Raw genomic sequence first — 13,415 nt, forward strand, 5'->3', positions numbered from 1 at the left:
ACTGCATGCAGGACTTCTTGCACTGGGTGTTTATGTCTTTGGTAGCAGTGCGAGGCAGAAGCTTTCTTCAGGCTGTCAGTAGTGCAAGGGAGGCTTGCAGTGCCTCTCAGAGAGTACCTAGGGCTAAAGCTGAGCTCAGAAATCCTTCTCACTGCAGTCCCTGTGTGCTATGCAGCCTTCTCTGCTGTGCTTGCTTCTGCCTGCTTTCTAACAGCTCTTTTTACCATGGTCTTGGCTATGGGACTATGTTGGTTTCCTTCTCCTACTGTCTGTTCCAATAACCTTTTCCCTTAAAGCGGGGGAAATCAGGAGATAGCAGCAATGTGAAGCCAGGCAGACAAAAAGAACTCAGGATAAGGCAACTAAACTGAGGCACAATAGCCAATACCATTGGGGTTTAGAGGCATGTTTTACATTACATATTCCATGCTGAGGGCTGTATTCTGATGTAGTATTTGGTTTTCAGTTAATGTTTCTAAAGAGCAATCTGTTAGTATAATAAGAGTGAAATGCTGCTATGCCATATAGCAAAGAAAATTCCAGTGAGTTTTTTCCTAAGGGAGTTCTCATGGGTTGAGTTGAAGCTGCTGCTGTTACCCATACCCTGCTGCACCCATGCCTGCTCTGCCAATGCAAGTGCTAACTGCAGCAAAGTCTGATGGGGCTTGAGGTTCAGATTGCAACATGGGAGGCTTCCTGTTCTGCTTGCTGCTTCTGGGTTCTGGCTCTTGGGTGCTGGCTCTTTTCTGCAAGCATGGTGTGAGACAGGTGGCTGTGAGGTAGCCTCACTGCTTTGGGTTTCTGGTTCATGCTGGGTTTTTTCCTCTATTTCACTGTGCTGCTTCTGTAAATAGGCTAAGCTAAGGTAGTCATGCACTGTATTGTTAGATTAATTAGATTGTTAGCTGAGGCAATTATGCATTGTGATTATGATGTGTCATATTATGCTAAACTCATCTCTTTATCTCACCCCTGACCTGTATGTGTTACTCTTCCATTCAGTTTGGTGTTATCTCATGTTATACTAAACTCTCATCTCTTTATCTCACTCCTGAGCTGTGTGTTACCTTTCCCCTCAGTTTGGTGTTATCTCATATTATATTAAACTCTCATCTCTTTATCTCACCTCTGAGCTATGTGTGTTACTTTTCCCCTCAGTTTGGTGTTATCTCTTGTTATATTAAACTCTTATCTCTTTATCTCATCTCTGAGCTATGTGTGTTACTTTTCCCCTCAGTTTTGTGCTGGAAGAGCAGGCAACTTAGCCCTTGCCCTAAACCATTACAAGGAGGTGGTGCACATCCTGCCTTTTTCCTAAACTTGGATTTTTCAGAAGATCTGAGGATGGTACTGAAGCAGTGTGCAAGCAGGTTCATCATCTGCCTGCCAGAAATGGGCTTTCTCTTTCCATTGTGGTTGTAAATATTTGGGATTTGATGTAGGAGTGTCTTGTTTCGTATTCCAATCGTTTTGGAGTGGAAGGTGAACCATATCATTACTTTGCCCGGTAATGAGTACAACCAAACAATTAACTGAGGAAAAAGGACTCCACACTCCACATTTTGTCTTGTATTTGTGTGTTCATTTGGACACATTAGGACAGGCAGAGTTCAGGTTTATTGGACTGGTTATGTCCTTTGGATGCCCTGAGCTCTCTAGGGTTTAACTAACTGCTACACCTTTCTCTTAGCTAGAGCTCCAATTCCTTTACTTTAAAGCTAAATGGTCTTCAGATAGCTCAAAACTGATTTCCAATGGGGCTCTGAGCAGGCCTTTGAGCCAGTTACACAGGAGATTGTCCTTGGGCCAGTCAGGGAAGGACAAGGTGATAAAAATGTGTGCCCTGGAGGTGGTCAAGCAAAGACTGGATGAAGCACTTCATGCCATGGTCTAGTTGATTGGATAGGGCTGGACTAGATGGCCTTGGTTGGATAGGATGGACTGGATGATCTTGGAGATCTCTTCCAACCTGGTTGATTCTATGATTCTACCCTGTGGCTGGGAAGAACAATGCTGCCTGGAGCCTTTGGCAGCGAGCACCTGGGGAGACCCAAGGCTGACACTTTGGATTTTGGAGTCGAGGATACAAAGGATCTGCTTTGATTTGGGGCAGGGGAAAATAGAGATGCTTCAAACTAATAGATTTCCCCAAATCTGTAAATGTCTCTGAACTGCAAGGACATAAACCTCAATGTCTTCATTTCTAGCTGCACAACTAGCTAACTGGCTGGGTACTTGGTTGTGGGGTTATTCTGCAAGAGTGTAGTAATTCAATTTGAGTTCCTCCTCTTGGATGTTTACCAGCACAACACAGAAATATGCGCTTGACTTTTCTTCTCCAAATAGGCTGTTTAGACTTAGGTGAACTCCTGAAATTGCCTGGGGACAGCTTGCAGACTGCCTCATGGACTGGGGTTTGGCTTTAGTCTCAGCTATTAGGTTCATTTCCATGCAAGTCAAATTGAGTTATAGTCAAGGCTCTACTGCTAAGTGGTAACCACTTTATTCCCTTCACTCACTGAATACCAGAACTGCTGCTGTTTCAGCTGCTATGGGATAAAAGATGTGCTGTGGGATAAAAGATGTGCTTTGCTTTACCTGTGAAAGTCTGTTGTGTTTTCCTTTTCATCCTCTCCAAGAGCAAGAGCTCCACAATAATGCATCTAAATTGGTATTTCTCTGATGTTGCTGTGTGTCAGTAAAATTACAGCATTTTGTAGCCATTCCTGAACTGAAGAGGAATGACCTGATAGAATCTTCAGTAAAAAGGCACCAAGGGTTTGGCAAACAGAGAGCTGGACTTCTGTGCAAGGAGCTGTTCACATTTCTGTGTAATGTTTTTGGAAACCTTAATTTGTTTATGCAGCAACTTAGGATATGTTATTGGAGATACTTCACATGACAAAGGAGAAATGAGTTTCATTACTGGAATGGGAATGTAATTATCTCATACTATGTGAAACAGCCTTTTCTTGTCAAGAGCAAAGTAAAAGCCTATTACAGCATCTCTTTTGATGTTTCTGTAGGATGGAATGAAAGATGAATGCTCCGTGCTGAAGCTGCAGCTGAAGGAGAGAGATGAACTCATAACCCAGCTTCGTGAGGAGCTGGTAAGTAGGAGAAGCGGTTGTAGATTTTAAAGTTCACTTACCTGAGACTGGAAACTAAGGAAATACAATTTCACACCTGCTGCTACAGCACAGCTAGCCTAAGGCTATGTAAATCACTCAGATAAACGCTGATAACACCTGACTGTGTATTTCTAGGGACTTGTCAGCTGCTGAAGTGGCTACTAACTAGAAGCACTGCTAGCAGGGATCTCTTTGAATCAGTTGTGTTTACAGCTGTGTTGCAGTATCAGGAGTAGCACAGCACTCATATGCGTATGCCAGAAATCTGGAAGGGCCATGCATGTTTGAGTGCCGTCGCAGAGCACCTACGGAATGGCCAAGGGATCAGGCTCGGCCAGCCTGGGTGTAGGAAGGGCAGGTCCTGCCTAACCAACCTGAGCTCCTTTTATGATCAGGTTCCTACCTGGTGAATGTGGGGCAGGCTGTGGATGGAGTCTACCTGCACTGCAGCAAAGCCTTTGACACTGTCTGCCACAACAAGCTCCTGCCACAGCTGGCAGCTCATGGCTTGGACAGATTCACTCTGATATGGGTCAAGAACTGGCTGGAAGGCCATGCCCAGAGAGTGGTGGTGAATGGTGCCACATCCAGCTGTCACTGGTGGTGTTCCCCAAGGATCAGTGCTGGGCCCAGTCCTGTTCAATATCTTTACTGATGGTCTGGATGAGGGGATTGAGTCCAGCATCAGTAAGTTTGCAGATGACACCAAGCTAGGAGCAGGTGTTGATCTCTTGGAAGGCAGGAGAGCCCTGCAGAGGGACCTGGCCAGGCAGGATGGGTGGGCAGAGGCCAATGGGATGAGATTGAACAAGGCCAAGTACAAGGTTCTGCACTTTGGCCACAACAACCTCAAGCAGCGCTACAGGCTGGGGACAGAGTGTCTGGAGAGCATCCAGGAAGAAAGAGACCTGGGGGTGCTGGTAGAGAGTAGCTGAAGATGAGGCAGCAGTGTGCCCAGGTGGCCAAGAGAGCCAATGGCATCCTGGCCTGGATTAGGAAGAGTGTGGCCAGCAGGATGAGGGAGGTTATTCTTCCCCTGTACTCAGCACTGCTCAGGCCACACCTTGAGTGCTGTTTCCAGTTTTGGGCTCCTCAATTCAGGAGAGATTCTGAGGTGCTGGAAGGTGTCCAGAGTGACAAAGCTGGTGAGGGGCCTGGAACACAAACCCTATGAGGAGAGGCTGAGGGAGCTGGGGGTGTGCAGCCTGGAGAAGAGGAGGCTCAGCGCTGACCTCATTGCTGTCTACAACTACCTAAAGGAAGGCTGCAGCCAGGTGGGGCTTAGTCTCGTCTGCCAGGCAAACAGCAACAGAATAAGGGGACTAGACCAGTCTCAAGTTGTGCTGGGGAAAGTATAGGCTGGATGTCAGGAGGAAGCTGTTGGCAGAGAGAGTGATTGGCATTGGAATGGGCTGCCCAGGGAGGTGGTGGAGTCGCTGTCCCTGGAGGTGTTGAAGCAAAGCCTGGATGAGGCACTCAGTGCTATGGTCTGGTTGGACTGGATGATCTTGGAGGTCTCTTCCAACCTGGTTGATTCTATGATTCTGTGTGTCATAATGAATTGTGAATAGTTCTCCTGTGAACTGCTTTTCACATCTACACAGTTATTCACTAGAAAATTAAATACTTCCCCCCCACCTCCTTAATAAGGAGGATCTTTAATTTAACTAAAGTAATAAGCATTCTTACATTTGCTGAATGTTTCCATTCCATGTGAACTATGTTCCAGAGTGCTTCTGCTTGGGTACTGGCTTGGACTCATACAAGTTGGAAGAGACCTTTAAAGTTGACCTAGTCCAACCCCTTCCACAGTTAGCAGGAACATATGCAACTAGAGCAGGTTTCTCAGAGCTGGTTTCTCAAACTGACTTGGAATGGTTCCAGGGATGGATCTTCTCCCACCCATCTGGGCAAATGAAAGCTAAAGCCAGTGTTTCACCACCCTCATTGTATAAAATGTCTTGCTTATGTCCACTCTAAATCTTCGTCTTTTACTTTAAATCCTGTCACAACAGGTTCTGCTGAAAAGTCCATCTCCATCTTTCTGATAAAGTCCCTTTAAGTACTGAATGATTGCAATAAGATCTCCCTGGACCCTTCTCTTCTCCAGGCCTAACAACACACTGTCTCCAGCCTTTCCCAACAGGAGAAGTGCTTCAGCCCTCTGATGATTTTTGTGACCGCCTCTGGGTGCACTGCAATAGGTTCATGTCCTTCGTGTGCTGAGGACTCCAGAGGTGGATTCAATACTCCAGAACGGGCAGGGCAGAATCATAGAATGGTTTGGGTTGCTGAAAAAATGGTTGAGAGATGGCAAGGGATGTCAGAATCACAGAACGTCAGGGGCTGGAAGGGACCTCAAAAGCTTATCCAGCCCAACTCCCCTGCCAGAGCAGCAGGGGTCTTGAATATCTCTGGAGAGAGACTCTACAGCCTCCCTGGGAAGACTGTTCCAGGGCTCTGTCACCCTCACAGGGAAAAATTTCCTTCTCCTGTTTCCATGGAACTTCCTATGCCTCAGGGACACAGTCTCAAGTTTTGCCAGGGTAGGTCTAGGCTGGATGTTAGGAGGAAGTTCTTCACAGAGAGAGTGATTGGCATTGGAATGGGCTGCCCAGGGAGGTGGTGGAGTGGCCGTGCCTGCAGGTGTTGAAGCCAAGCCTGGCTGGGGCACTTAGTGCCATGGTCTGGTTGACTGGATAGGGCTGGGTTCTAGGTTGGACTGGATGAGCTTGGAGGTCTCTTCCAACTTGCTTGATTCTATGATTCTATTGCCCCTTGTCCGGCACTGGGCATCACCCAGCAGAGTCTGGCTCCAGCCTCCTGGCACTCACACTGCACATGCACATCTCTATCAGTATGAATGAGGAGCCCTTAGGCTCCTCCTCTCCAAGCAGCACTGCCCCAGCTCTCTCAGGTTCCTCCTCATAAGGAAGATCTTCCACTGCCTTCACCATCCTTGTTACTCTGTGATGGACTATCCTGAGATCCTTTTTGAACTGAGGGACCCAGAGCTGAACACAATATTGTGGATGTGGCCTCACCACAAAGGTTTTTTTGTGCCTTTCTGTCTCTTAGCTGGGAGACCTTAGACAGAGTGATTTCAGCTCCATCCACAAGTACATCTTTTGTGCACTAACCAAAGGTACCAGTATGCTTTTCCATCACCAGGAGTTTCAAGATGTATGAGAGAAGTGTGCTGCTGCTCAAGGGTGAAAGACTCCTGTGCTAACATCTGCAAAACAAATACAGGTCATCAATATTCTTTGTTTCACATTGGGCTATGTTAAGCAATGATGTATTATGCAATTATTATCTGAAATTAAATGAGAAAGTGGGACACAGGGAACATCAAGAACATCAAGCTTCTGCACACTGCTGGAGCATTAATTTTCTGTCAGTCTAGTTCAGAACACATGCTAAGTGGTTGGCAATTTGGTCAATGTAGAACTGTCCTGTATTGACACAGTGAGCTCTAGCTCATTTGCTGGTTACTGTTGTCAGAGTTCATCTGTACATATGTCACTTGCAGAGGAAAAAAAACAAAAGCCCAACAACAAAAAGCCCAGAGGGAATTTACTTCTTGTGTCTCATAAGAGACAGAGAAATACACTTCCTAAGGCCATGAAATAAGGGTTTCTGTATGGTTCCAAGTCATTATCACAGATTTAATCCATCATAAACTGATTTCAGTTTCGATGATCTAGGTGGAAATCCTGAGAACACATTCGAAAGGACTCAGTATATGTCATTTATAGCAAAGCATGTATGGCCAGCAGATGGAGCGAGGGGATTCTGCCCCTCAGCTCTGCTCTGGTGGACCTCATCTGGAGTACTGAGTCCAGCTCTGGAGCCCTCAACACATGAGGGACATGGAGTTGATGTAGAAGTGAAAATGCTCAGAGGGTTGGAGCAGCTCTGCTATGAGGACAGGCTGAGGGAGCTGGGGGTGTTCAGCCTGGAGAAGAGAAGGCTTCAGGGAGACCTAATAGCAACTTGGCAGTATGTGAAGGGGGCTAGAAGAAGGCTGCAGAGAGCCTGTTTGCAAAGGTCTGCAGAGAAATACAGAAAAGCAGATTATGACACTGCCCAGCACCTAGAGAACCTTCTTTTCTCCAGGAGAGGAGTAAAATGAGTTCTTCTATTTTCCCTTTCCTGAAAAAAAAAACAAAACCAAAAGCTTCAGAAACTGGAGGAGGGTTTGGGTTCCAAAATAATCAGGCACATGAAACTGCTCCAAAGTTCCTTGGAAATAGCGAACCTGAGGAACTTAAAATCGGGTGGGAAGCATCATTTAGTCTCAACACTGCACAAAAGGATCCCGACCCTCAGTTCTTGTTCATCACAGAAGGAGGATTGAAACCTCAGCTGCCTCCTACCCATATCTACCGACCACTGCAGCGTGCACATTTTCCAGGTCGATTTTCTTCCTCTGCAGTGTGAGCGCTTCAGAGGACTTGAAGCAGGGAAACGTTTTCCTGACATAGTGGCAAAAAATATCCTGAGTGCCTCATGCAGTAGCATTTGTTCTGCCGCTGCCATGGGTACAGAAGCGTTCATGCTGCACAATGAGCGTTGACAGCGTTATCCTTTCAGCCTTTGTTTCCCTCTGTAACTGGAGCCATGTGTATTGTCCTGTCTGAATGAAAAAACGCAAGGAGCGAGGCGCTTGGGGTATATTCTGAGTGGAACTGGAGGCAAAGCTCGGTCAGGAAATGAATCCCCTGTATAGCCCAGCTGCTGGAGAAATTTTTCTGCTGTGGATGTGGCTCTTGATCAAATGTTGAACTTTCTACATTGGCGGAGCACCTCCGTACAGTGCTAGCTAAGGAGCTTTGCTTCAAGCTGTAGAAGTGAAAGCTTCAGGATTAGATACTCTGGAATCAGCTCAACAGAGCCTAACTATTCTGTTCTGTGTTTGCAACTTATAAACAAGTTCTACCTCCTCAACCAAGGCCTAAGTGAAATGATTTGAGGTGAGGTTGTATAGAGTTGAATGCTTAGGACTAGATACTCTGAAATCAGCTCATCGAAGCATAACTGCTCCTTTGCTTTGTGTTTGCAAATGGCAAACAAGTCCCAGGCAAGCACAAACAGAAGAAGGGGACAGAGTCTCAAGTTGTGCCACGGCAGGTCTAGGCTGGATGTTAGGAGGAAGTTGTTGGCAGAGAGAGTGATTGGCATTGGAAAGGGCTGCCCAGGGAGATGATAAAGTCACTGTCCCTGGAGGTGTTGAAGCCAAGCCTGGCTGGGGCACTCAGTGCCATGGTCTGGTTGATTGGCCAGGGCTGGGTGCTAGGTTGGACTGGCTGAGCTTGGAGGTCTCTTCCAACCTGCTTGATTGTGTGATTCTATGATTCCACCTCCTTGTCAAATGAGTTGGGAGGAGGCTCTGTGTGGTGTGTGTTATGTTGGAGGTTTTTTGAGGGTGTTTTTTTTTTCACTTTTAGTCTGTGGTTATTTTTTTCCCCCTAACAATAGTTCATTGGTGGAGGACAGACTGCTGGCCAGTTTACCTCTTGGCTGTTTGTTGATTTCAATAGTGGGCAATTAGCTAGTCACTGCAGTGTGAAGTGTTGTGAAGATGAGTCCCTGAGATCCAACTTTGAAGTGTAACAGAAAGCCAGAGATGCACTTTAATCTCGCTGATGATCTGCTTGTGAAAGACACTTAAGAGTAAAAACCACCTCACTGTAGTTATGCCATTAGAGATAATCTTGAGTTGGACAGTCTTAAAAGCACAGCTTGTTTTGTTTTGGCAGGCTGGGAGGGAGATTTGGAAAAATAGTATGATAATGGACTTGGGATTAATGCTATTAAAAAAAGAGATAATTACACAGGCTCACAGGATGTTAGGACTGAGAGGAATGGATCCAAGCTAGAGGAGGGCAGATTTAGATTAGACACTAGGAAGAGGTTCTTCAGCATGAGGGTGATGAGACACTTGAACAGGTTGCCCAGGGAGGTAGTGGAAGCCTCATCATAGGATCACAGGCTCACAGGACGTTAGGGGTTGGAAAGGACCCAAGGAGATCATTAAATCCAACTCCCCTGCTGGAGCAGGACCACACAATCTAGCACAGATCACACAGGAACATATCCAGACAGGCCTTGAAAGTCTCCAGAGGAGACTCTACAGCCTCTCTGGGCAGCCTATTCAAGTATTCTGTGACCCTTACAAGAAAGAAGTTCCCCTTATATTGAATTGGAACCTCTTCTGCTGCAACTTACACCCATTGCTGCTTGTCCTATCCCAGGCAGCAGTGAGCAGAGCCTGTGCCCCCTCTCCTGACCCTCAGCCCTCAGATGTTTATAAAGATTTATTAAATCCCCTCTGAGTCTTCTCTTCTGCAGACTAAGCAGCCCCAGGTCCCTCAGCCTCTCCTCATCAGGCAGTGTTCCAATTCCTCATCATCCTTGTAGCTCTCCACTGGACCCTCTCCAGCAGATCCCTGTCCCTCTTCAACTGGGGAGCCCAAAACTGAAGGCAGTATTCAAGATGAGGTCTCAGTGGGGCAGAGTAGAGGGGCAGGAGAACCTCCCCTGATTTGCTGGATTAAGTACATTTGTTTCTTTTTTTTTCCTTAATTGTTAGGAAAAAGGAAATCTCAAACAGTTGAATCTGTGCAACATTTTTAAGAAGTCACCTTTATAATTACCTCATTCCTTCAAAATTTCCATCTGAAGAGAATAATAGTCCTCATATTAAAAAGAAGTATAGCTAGGTTAGTCTTTACACTGGATCCACACTCAATCTGTGCTCTGCTGGCTTGTAGTATTGTTGCACTTTGGCTAATTTAGGAGGGGATATTACAGACCCATGGGCAATTTACTTAAGAGCAGGCAATTGTAAGTACTTTCAAACCCTCTTTCTTCCTCATCTTTAGGAAACATTAGGAGAAGAAAGAAATAGATTAGGTGTACTTCACCCATTATTCAAGTGTCAGGCTTCTTCCCCCCCCTTTTTTACAGGGGAGTTGATTGTACATGTTCCAGGAAAGGCTTATCTGAGCTGCAGTTGGTCCCTGAATTGGCTTCATGAGATGGACATGGAGTGTGAAGGTGGCAATATCCTATGTCACACAATGGGCATTAGGCTGTGATTCTTCATCAACAGCATTGCTCGATGAGCAGCTGCCAGCCAGATAGGATCTTTAATATTCCTTGGCACCTGTAGGGGTGATCCTGCATGTGAGTTTAAGTTCCTATCGCAAGCCATTGCCATATCGTAGTGTTTGGCACAGACAAACGATTCTGTCACTTGCACAGAGGACTGTCCTTCTGCTCTTGCTCAGATGGTGCTTTGAAGTATTTAAGAGAAATAACAGTGCAGAGATGAGCAAATCTGAAATACAAAATCCATCCAGAGTCCTCCTTTGACACAGTGCTAAGGCTTACACTCTTCTGATAACAACGCACTGCCTGTGGCAGTAGTGTCACTCGTAGACTGCTGGCCTCATGAGGTGGTGCCCAGCATGTTACTGAGGGCCCTTAGTAGAAGCAGGCAAATGTGATCAGGCCTGACTGAAATCATAGAATCATAAAACAGCTTGGGCTGGAAGAGATGCTAGAGATCACTTAATCCAACCTCCCTGCCGTGGGCAGGAGCACCTCTCAGCTAGCCCAGCTTGCTCAAGGCCTCATCCAACTCAACCAAATGTAAGACAACTTCACTTTTTTGGTTTATGTGACAGACAAAAGTAAGTCTCAATGTCAACATCCTTTTTTGTTTTTCAGTATTTTTTATTCTTTAGCCAATTTAAATTAACCAATTTTAAGTTTAATGCAGGTATAAAGATAGTCAACAACAGATGAACTTTAGGATGAATGGAAATGGCAGTTGTGGAGGAGTGTTGGGAAGTTGCAGTTATCCAGCTTTGTAGATGTTCCATGCTTTTGGCTGGCACACGTTTTAAGAGATTGAAATCTTTCCTTATATCACAGAATCATAGAATCAACAGGATGGAAGAGACCTCCAAGATCATCCAGTCAAACCTCGCATCCAGCCCTGGCCAATCAACCAGACCATGACACTAAGTGCCTCATCCAGGCTTTGCTTCAACACCTCCAGGGACAGTGACTTTACCACCTCCCTGGGCAGCCCATTCCAATGCCAATCACTCTCTCTGCCAACAACTTCCTCCTAACATCCAGCCTAGACCTGCCGTGGCACAACTTGAGACTGTGTCCCCTTCTTCTGTTGCTGGTTGTGTGGGAAAAGAGACCAACCCCACCTGGCTATAGCCTCCCTTCAGGTAGTTGTAGACAGCAATGAGCTCTGCCCTGAGCCTCCTCTTCTGCAGGCTGCACACCCCCAGCTCCCTCAGCCTCTCCTCACAGGGCTCTGCTCCAGGCCCCTCCCCAGCTTTGCTGCCCTTCTCTGGACGTGTTCCAGCAGCTCAACATCACTCTTGAATTAAGGAGCCCAGACATGGACACAGCACTCCAGGTGTGGCCTGAGCAGTGCTGAGCACAGGGGCAGAAGAACCTCCCTTGTCCTCAGTATTCTAGATGGGGCCTCACTAGGGCAGAGGGAGAGGAGAACCTGAACCTCCCTATCATAATCAAATTTAACATAATTAAATTATTATTTGTATTATTCTGTTTTAAGGGTTGCTGAACTTGCCAAAAACATGATCTTTCCTTCATGCAGGTGTTATCAGACTCCTGGCATGCCTACTGGTGATATCAGATGTGAAACCACCACTTAGGAACATACTGTTTCAGAAGCTGTTACGTATAGCTTGGGTCCGGAATAGAGGGTTGAGATCCATGTGTGATGTGCTGCTGAGTAATGTTTTGCTGGGAGTGGATAAGGTGCAGAGGTTGGTTTCTTCATGTAGGAAAGATGCCTGAAATCCATGTTAATGTTTAACTGCCAGACGGAAGCATTAACATCTCTCGGTGCAGCTCATCACACGCAACACCTTTTCTACCAGATGCTGTAGTATTTCCTCTTCTAAATAGATCCATTTAAAAACATAGCACACAGAAAAAGGAAGAGTAAAAAAAAGAAAAAAGACCCCAGCTGGAGTACTGCATCCAGCTCTGGAGCCCCTATGACAAGAGGGATGTGGAGATGCTGGAGTGTGTCCAGAGCAGGGCCAGGAGGATGCTCAAAGGCTGCAGCAGCTCTGTTGTGAGGACAAACTGAAAGAGTTGGGGCTGTGCAGGCTGGAGCAGAGGAGGCTCCCAGGGGACATTCTTGTGGCCTTCCAGGATCTGAAGGGGGCCTACAAAAAAACTGGGGAGGGACTTCTCAGGATATCAGGGAGTGACAGGACTAGGGGGAACGGAGCAAAGCTGGAGATGAGTAGGTTCAGCCTGGAGGTGAGGAGGAAGTTGTTGAGCATGAGAGTGGTGAGAGGCTGGAATGGGTTGCCCAGGGAGGTGTTTGAGGCCCCATGGCTGGAGGTGTTTAAGCCAGGCTGGCTGAGGCTGTGTGCAGCCTGCTCTAGGGTAGGGTGTCCCTGGGCATGGCAGGGAGGTTGGAACTGGCTGATCTTTGTGGTCCCTTCTAAGCCTGACTGATTCTGTGATTCTGTGTGATTCAAGACAGGTCAGTGTTCTGCTGTGCTTACCACTTGGCTTGTGGAAAGGGTTGCAAGTATGGCATATTGTGACTGTTGTATATACTGTGCACTGCAATGGAATAAATCTCTCCTGTCTGCTGTCAGAGTCTCTTTGGAAACATAAAGAAGCCCTAATAGTACAGGGCTTATTCTTCTGTGCAAGTAAGCTTAGTATTAAGATCTATATTATCAAGTGCCTTACAACACAATCAATGATATGTCAGAGAAAATTTGAGTAAAGACATATTAAATAATGAGAAAGGACTTCTGCTTCAAGCAAGCATACATTAGTTTTTATTGATTTCATGTCTGTGTGGATTTTAATTACTATTGTATTTTTATCTCTGCTTAGCCATCCACAAGCCTCTGGGAGTGATTAAGTATAGATTAAAAAAATCAACCTGTTTATCAAAAGCATCAAATACTCTCTTAATTTTCTTCTCTTGTACTTTATCCCATACTTCTTCAGTGATATGAGTGAGAAATAGAGTGAGAGTTATCATAGAATAGAATCATGGAATCAAGCAGGTTGGAAGAGACCTCTGTCCCAGGTTGAGGCTATAGGGTTAAAAAAAAAAATCTGGGACTAGAAGATTGTTATTCAATGCCATAATTCTGCTATCTCTTTATAGACTGGCAACAAGGCCAGTTCACTCTCCTTTCCTCCTCCTGCTGCCCTGAGTGTATGGCGGGAGCCAATTTATCGGGAACA

The 13,415-nt window shown here is 46.0% G+C and overlaps 1 protein-coding gene across 1 annotated transcript in view; it reads left to right on the top strand.

Annotated features, from left to right (window-relative positions):
* CCSER1 (coiled-coil serine rich protein 1) overlaps positions 1-13,415 on the top strand; it is a 982,230-nt gene that overhangs the window by 533,243 nt on the left and 435,572 nt on the right. The window contains exon 9 of the mRNA XM_064148336.1: positions 3,027-3,110. Coding sequence (XP_064004406.1) covers positions 3,027-3,110 — 84 coding nt within the window. The remainder of the gene's footprint in view (positions 1-3,026; positions 3,111-13,415) is intronic.

Source organism: Pogoniulus pusillus, chromosome 9 (genome assembly GCF_015220805.1).
Source record: "Pogoniulus pusillus isolate bPogPus1 chromosome 9, bPogPus1.pri, whole genome shotgun sequence".
NCBI lineage: Eukaryota > Metazoa > Chordata > Aves > Piciformes > Lybiidae > Pogoniulus > Pogoniulus pusillus.